This window comes from Solanum tuberosum, unplaced genomic scaffold (genome assembly GCF_000226075.1).
Source record: "Solanum tuberosum cultivar DM 1-3 516 R44 unplaced genomic scaffold, SolTub_3.0 scf00060, whole genome shotgun sequence".
Classification (NCBI taxonomy): domain Eukaryota; kingdom Viridiplantae; phylum Streptophyta; class Magnoliopsida; order Solanales; family Solanaceae; genus Solanum; species Solanum tuberosum.
In genome coordinates, this window is record NW_006238985.1 from 1,163,829 (window position 1) to 1,171,390 (window position 7,562).

Below are 7,562 nucleotides of genomic sequence, written 5' to 3' on the forward strand. Positions count from 1 at the left end.
CCCCCCCCCCCAATATTTCCTCTTTGTTTTTCCTATTAAGAAAATTTGTTGTGCTAGACTAATTTGGCATGTATATAGATTTGATGACTTTTGCTTACCCTTTTTTTTATTGAAAGGAATTTATCCATTGGTTCATACCCTATATTTGGCTAAGGTTTAAGATGATACAAAAAAATAAAAATAAGAAAGTGGCAAGTTAATGATCAACTTGTCTTTGAGTTCTATATCTTATACTATAATATAGTATAATCTTGATGTTGGACATGTAGTAGTATTTTAGTTTTGTCATTTTTATAGGCCGATTAATTATTTGGATGGTTTCGGAGTATCAAAGTTTGACACACTCCATTGTTATTTCTATTCCCGTAAATTTATAAAGTAGAAATTAGATCTGCGTTTATAATTTTATTTTCAAATTTGACTTATAGAATTAGACTTGATACGTTATTGTAATATCACATATAATTTAAAGTTATTTGAATTATATTATCAATATTTTCTTTAAGGTAAACTCCTCTTATGAAAAACTAAAAGCAGGTTTAATTTGAATTGACTTTTAACTTATTTTTTATCATTTTAAGCTTAAAACTTATAAGCACTTTTTTGTGTTACCCAATCACTCCAAAAGTACTTTAAAATTATTTTAACTTAAAAGCACTCAAAATAATTTAATCTAAATAAGCTCTAAGAATGTTTTAATAATCTACGATTACCATGTAATTACGAATGAGTACAGTTGAAATTTTAATTTCTTAAATTAACTTTTTGGAAATCAAGATTTAAAAACAATTGAAGAAAGAGCCAATAATATTGCTATCCCAAATGTAAATAATATATAATAAAAGAGGAGTGGATGAGACAAAAGAGAGGACAATTATATTATGTATATATTTTTGGAGAGGAGCAATAATTTAGGCCTTTTGCTTATGTTGGGACATGGCATGGCAAGAGTACTAGCAATAGTAAGCCACAAGAAATGGAGTGACCTTTTCCACACTTTTGGAAAGCAAATATCAACATATTATGGATCTAGTCTTTAGTATATTTCTTACTCCAGTATTCTTACCATCATTTGCTTTTGTCTTACACATAATAATTCATACCAAAGTTTCATGCATGCCAGGAGATCTCTAAAATGTTACTTCTTGATAATATATGTTCATCATGAAGAAAAAAAGAAGAGGAAAAAATGATTATATTTAGACATTCTAATTGGTCAAGAATTCTAGTCCCCTTGACTATGTACTAATGATGATACCCAATATCAACGTGAGGTGAGATATGGTATAATGGTGAAACTGTTTTACCTTTAACAAGATGTTTCAAATTCAATTCTTGGATATGGAGAAAATTTTGTTGGAAACGTCACTCCTGAATGAGCCCTGCAGTCGAGCCCTAGATACAAATTTTTTTTTGTTGGGAACATCACTCCCGAATGGGCCCTGTAATGTGCAATCTAAACATCGGCCGTGGAAAACCAAAATTAAAAAATGATGATACCCTATCTAATCTCATTGACTCAAAAGCACAAGAACTACAAAAGATTCATCATGATTCATGTATTGCTTTGAGATATTGCAACAATGAGTTTCTAAAAGTGTGTGCAAATATTATCTTTCATCAAGTGGTGCTTCCTTTGAACACAAGAAACCAATTGTTTTTGTTTATTTTATGCTAAAAAGATAGGGTAGTATATTAAAAAAATCATTGTTAAAAAATATATTAAAACTTTCCAGCCTTTCCTAAATGACTATTATGCTTCATTAGTGTTACTAAAACTCATTACAATTAATTATCCTCTTGAGACTAGAGACTGAATACGTATTGCTTTATGTAATATTGCTTTATGTAATATAATCGAAAATAGTGGTTAAAAGATCTGAGTTTTTTCTTCATTGAGTAGTTTTGGAATAATTACGATTCATGTTGGTGATCGTCGAAAATTCTTAAGAAACAAATGATTTTTCTTTGTTCGCAAAACCTATTTTAAAGAAAATTTTAATTGTCATATTATTACATAGAAATCAATAATTCTCAATATTCATACAATTATAATTATACGTTAAAAATAAGGTTTAGAATGAAAACCATCTTATTGACTAACGAGCTAATTAGCATTCCTTGTGGGCAATCCAGCCAATAAACCAATATTTAACACTTTAAACTCTAAAATCACAGAAAATACAATGTTGTTTCATTTAATTTACCAAAGTGTATATGAGTCATCGAGTTGTTTGAGATTTTATACATTTCAAATAATATACTTTATAATTATGTTTTTTTAATTAATTTTTAAGAGAGAACAGACGTTTTAAGCACATCTTTCATGCTTCACCAGAAAAGGAAATCACATTTATTATATTTTTCACCACCAACGTTTCTTCTAATTCCATCTTGCAAATGTGAAAAATAATACATGCAGGCACACTTACGTTTTGTCTATTAAACATTAAAGAATTCATAATTGTAACTCTATTTGATACCTGAAGAAAGTTAAAATAATATATTTAATTTCTATTGGTTGGGATGGTTTTTGTTACTTTTATATTGGAGGGGATATAAAATTGTTTTTTTTTTAGAAAAATAATAATTGGCAGTGCACGACTAGATTCATTTTCTCCAAATGTGACTTATTTAATTACTTTTCTCCAAATCAGTAATTTACACTTGTAATTAAGACATTTAATCTTAGATTAATTAACTCTTCTTGGCGGTGTCATTTATTTACACAACAATACCAACATCGTTATTCTATTTTCTAACATGAAATGTTTAAAATTTTCTTTTAAATGAAATTCATCATAAATTGGGTCATTCAAATAACAGAATTATTTTTACACTGAATTAGTATATAATAGTTTATACTCTTTAGCATATGCAGATTACATTACAGTGAGATTCTATTATCCAAATTAATTATTACTCATTTTTATTTTGAGAAAAAATGAAACTCTTATTTATTTTTTTAAAATTCAAATGCTACTGTATGCATTTTGAATATGTTTTTTTGAAAAGAAATCATAAATGTAGAAACATCCGTCCAGAGCACTCAATTAATGCTCATGTAAATTTATACCACAGTTTTCAAAATCCCATCCCATCAATTAATAAATGTGTGAAAAAATTAGTATCGTTTTTGTAAAATTATTCAATCTCAAAGTAGTAATTAGTAGTATGGTTTTTTCAACTATAATCTTTTACTCCCATATTCATAATAATAAATGTTATTTTTGTGAAGATAACACTTTCTTTATGACAAAAATAACTATTATTATTTTATTAGGAAAAAAATACCAGCAGTAATAAGCTCCTGACCCGCTACTCCCAGTGGCATAGTCGTTATATATCTCAACATTTAAGGTCATTCTCTAACCTTTTTCACTTCCCAAAAAGCCCCTCCTACTTCTCTCTATTTTTTATGCATACATCACTCACTACACATTCCCAGCACAAACCTTTCGCAGAAAATAATGAAACCCCTCGAAAATCACTCCTCCATCATCACCACTTCCTCCGCCGTGCCGGAATCCGAACCTGAATCTGGTTCGGCGGCGGAAACCGGCATGTTTTCAGACGATATTGATAGTTCATGTTCAACTCCATATGTTAGTGCTCCGTCAAGTCCAGGCCGTGGTCAACCACACTGTGGCTTCTATTACAGTGCTCCGGCGAGTCCTATGCATTTCGTTTTATCAACAACCAGCATGAAAAATGCTGTTAGCACTTCAACTTCATCACCTCCTGAAGATTTTGATTTCTCTGCTAGACTTACCACCGAGGGCGGCGGCTCCGCCGATGGATCCATGAGTTCGGCTGATGAGTTGTTCTTAAATGGCCAGATCCGGCCGATGAAGCTGTCCACTCACCTTAAACGTCCACAAGTCCTAGCACCATTGCTTGATCTCGACGAAAATGAGGATGAAGAAGAGAAAAGTTGCAGAGGAAGAGATTTGAAGCTGCGGAGTAGATCATTGAGGAGAAGGACTAGATCCATGTCACCACTTCGAACGACGTCGTATGAATGGCAGGAGGATTTTGAAGAGGAGGAATTGGAAGTAGTAATCAATGAGAAGAAGAAAGAGAAGAAGGAAAATGAAGAGATTAAGCAAGATGATGAAGAAGAAACTTCGAATGATACGACGCCATGCCCTTCTGGATCTTCTTCGAGGTCTTCTTCAGTCGGAAGGAGTTCAAAAAGATGGGTATTCCTGAAGGAGTTTCTATATAGAAGTAAAAGCGAAGGAAGAAACAACGGCCACAAGTTTTGGAGTGGGATATCATTTTCACCTGTGAAAGACAAAAAGCTTGACAAAATTGCAACCAACAAAACTCCAACTGATTCTGCAAATACATCTGAAACAAAAAAAGATAAACAAAATGGGAATACAAAAGAGAAGAAGAAAAAGCCCGTGAATGGAAGTGGGATTGGAAAGAGAAGAGTTCCTCCATCGCCTCATGAATTGCATTACACTACAAACCGAGCTCAATCAGAAGAAATGAGGAAGAAGACTTTCTTGCCATATAGGCAAGGCCTGCTTGGATGTTTAGGGTTCAGTTCAAAAAGTTATGGAGCCATGAATGGTTTTGCTAGAGCTTTGAATCCAGTTTCTTCAAGGTAAAAAAAAAATTGTATATGTAATCAATCATTATTATTATTACTATATCTATCATCCATCTTCCATCTTCCATCTTCCATCAAGAGATGAGAGATACGTTTAAGTTGATTGTATAGATTTTTATTTCCTTGTTATGGTAATGTTTTTATGCTATTCTGTTATCTCTTTGTGTATGTACTAAAAAAATCCTCAAAAATGCTTAATGATGGGATTTTGTTTAGCTATTCATGGTAAACTCTTGTGGCATTTTCTTGTTAGATCCTCCATTTTTGCTTTGTTAAAAAAAAGAGATTCATGAGATCATTTCTTTCTACTCCCTTTGTGGGCTCAAAGAAAGAGAAAGGCCACCTTTAGAACTCCCTATAAGATCTTTGCTTATGGCAAATTTGCAGCACTAGAATACAAATTGCTTAGCTAAGCAGTGGGGATAGGGTAGTTAATATTCTTCATGACTCCTCATCCCTGTTATTCCCAGTAGATTTGTCTTTTACACTTTTAATTACTTTCTCCGTCCAATATTGACGTAGCATACCCCTTAATAATGCGCTCGATGTGTTATGGGAAGGAAAAGGGTAGGGTACAAAGATCATTCTGGGTGCCGTGTGGAGCATAAAAGGTTTGTTGGAATTATATGAAGTGATAGGACATTAGATATACACACACATGAATGTGAATTTGCATTATTTACACACACAGTGCACATTATTTTTCTTAAAAACCTATGATTTGACGCACATGGAGATGGAGCAGAGGGCCTTTGGCAGCAGGTAAATAGTAGACAGAAGGCCCCTACACACCACACCAAAACCCATTACCCAAAAAAAAAATAAAAAATGATACTGTTGCCTTTTGTCAAACAATAAATTATGTATCATCAGAAGTTTGAGTTGTTCTTGTCTGTATCTTCTGTAGGCCAGCCTTGTTTTAGCATATGCTCTCTACTGATCAAGGTGGTTGATTTAAGAGATATACCCCATACTTGTCCAATTGAGCACAAAATTAATAAAAGAAAATAATTTTTTCTTGTAACTTGTGATTTTCATCATATTTCCTCTACAGTCCCTTTAAAGATTAAAATGAAAATATTATTTTCAAATTCTAGAAAAATGATGTTCTTTTGAAAATAATTTAAAAAAGAAATAGGTTTGCAATAATTGAAATATATGAAGTAGCTAGTATGAGTGAAACAATATATAAGGAATAACAAATATCGAATGGATAGTCATAATGGGATGACCCAGTAATAAGTGAAGTGAACTATGAATCATGAGGTGAATTTTTTCAAGGAAATTATGAGATTTTAAGTTTAAGTTTTAATATTATTAGTATAATTTCACAAAATGGGTCTATGAAAGATTAAATGAATGTAGATCTTACTTCTATTTTTGAAGTGTAGAGATTGTTTTTTTATAGACTTTCGCCTTAATGGAGGAACAACTTAAAATGGAAAAAGAGATATCAAAAGTGAAGAAGTTAGGGCAAACTAACATAAAAATCATGACAACCTTTCTAGCAATAATTATTTCGAAAACAATAAGCAACTAATAGTAAAAGTAAAAGAAATCAGAGGACAAGAAATTGTAGGAATAATGTAAAGAATACCATGAGCAGTATTTATGAGTTAATGACAAGTGACACAACACTCTTTTAGCTACCCTAATTTATAAGCTCACAATCTCCTATTTATTGTTATGCTTTCCAAAGCTGAAGATGTATCATATTTTGTCTAAATCTTTCTTGAAACCATTCATAATCAATCTCTCATGCTTTTGCATCGAAGCATCCCAACTTCAAATTTCAACTAAGATAAAAACACTAAATAACTTCCTTTTATTTGTCCAAATTTTAGTTGATCTAAAGAATTAAAAAGTCCAAATGAAATTAATCCAAATATGCACAAACTGGCTCTAATACCCCTTCTCTTTATATATTATAACAAAAAAAAAAGAGCTATAAAAAATACCACTCAAAAGTGATGTATAATGGCCTAAGGTTGGGTTTGTTTTTCCTTTTTGCATCTAATAAAGTGATGTTGAAAAGGTGTTGAAGGAGCAGCTTTTTGTCTCATCTTCTTGGAATATTTTATTTTTATATATATATTATAGACTATAGTCCTGAAATATGGACAAAGCAGATCTGGATGAAAATAAAAATAATACTAGTGAAGCTTTGTTAACTCATTCTCATGGGGTCTCTTTGTACCTAGATGTTGACGTAAAGTAGTTTCACATTAAGCAACATACTAACATGGCCTTTGCCTTAATCATTTATCTGTTGTCAATATAACATACAGTACTTCCTTTTTTATTGTACTCCCTTAACGAAAATCCTGACTCGTCACTTACAACATACGTAGAGTTCTTGATCTATATCTAGTTGATTTACCGCTATTTTACTTTGCATGTTTTGGATAGACGCTCAATGAGGCATCCTTATATAGTGTTCTTTGTTGGGGTAACAATTGGGTGGATTGGGTTAAATTTGGGTGGATCGAAATCGGTCAACGCTTCAAGACCCAACTCAACCCAAATTTGTTTGGGTCAAAATGGGTTAAGCAACGGATCATAATCTAACCCGCCTAATTTTTACTAAGTTTAGCTTTGTTTGTTATGGGTTGAAATGAATTGAGCTAACAAATGGGCAGATCAATAACAAACTCAAACCTAAATAGAATGAGTCGTGTTGGACTGGTTGGATTTGATTTTACCACCCCTAGTTCTGTGTAATAGTCACTATTTTCTAATAGAGTTGTTAGTTCCGCAACTCAGAAAGGGCTATTTTCTATTTGTTTGTTCCAATAGCAATGGTTTACTTTGGACCCAAATTTACATTTGAGAGAATCTGTTGTCATGTTATGTATCAGTTTCATAATTGCCCATCAATAGTTTTAAAAAAAAGTATATTAAATGAAGTAGAATATCTATTCAAAATCTTATCCTTGTGTTA

At 31.9% G+C, this 7,562-nt stretch overlaps 1 protein-coding gene across 1 annotated transcript; it reads left to right on the top strand.

Moving 5' to 3' along the window:
• Positions 1-3,381: 3,381 nt before the first annotated feature.
• Positions 3,382-4,851, top strand: LOC102601121 (uncharacterized). The gene has a single exon (XM_006344683.2). The coding sequence runs from the start codon at positions 3,471-3,473 to the stop codon at positions 4,617-4,619; it is 1,149 nt and encodes a 382-aa protein (XP_006344745.1). The 5' UTR covers positions 3,382-3,470; the 3' UTR covers positions 4,620-4,851.
• The last annotated feature ends 2,711 nt before the right edge of the window (positions 4,852-7,562 follow it).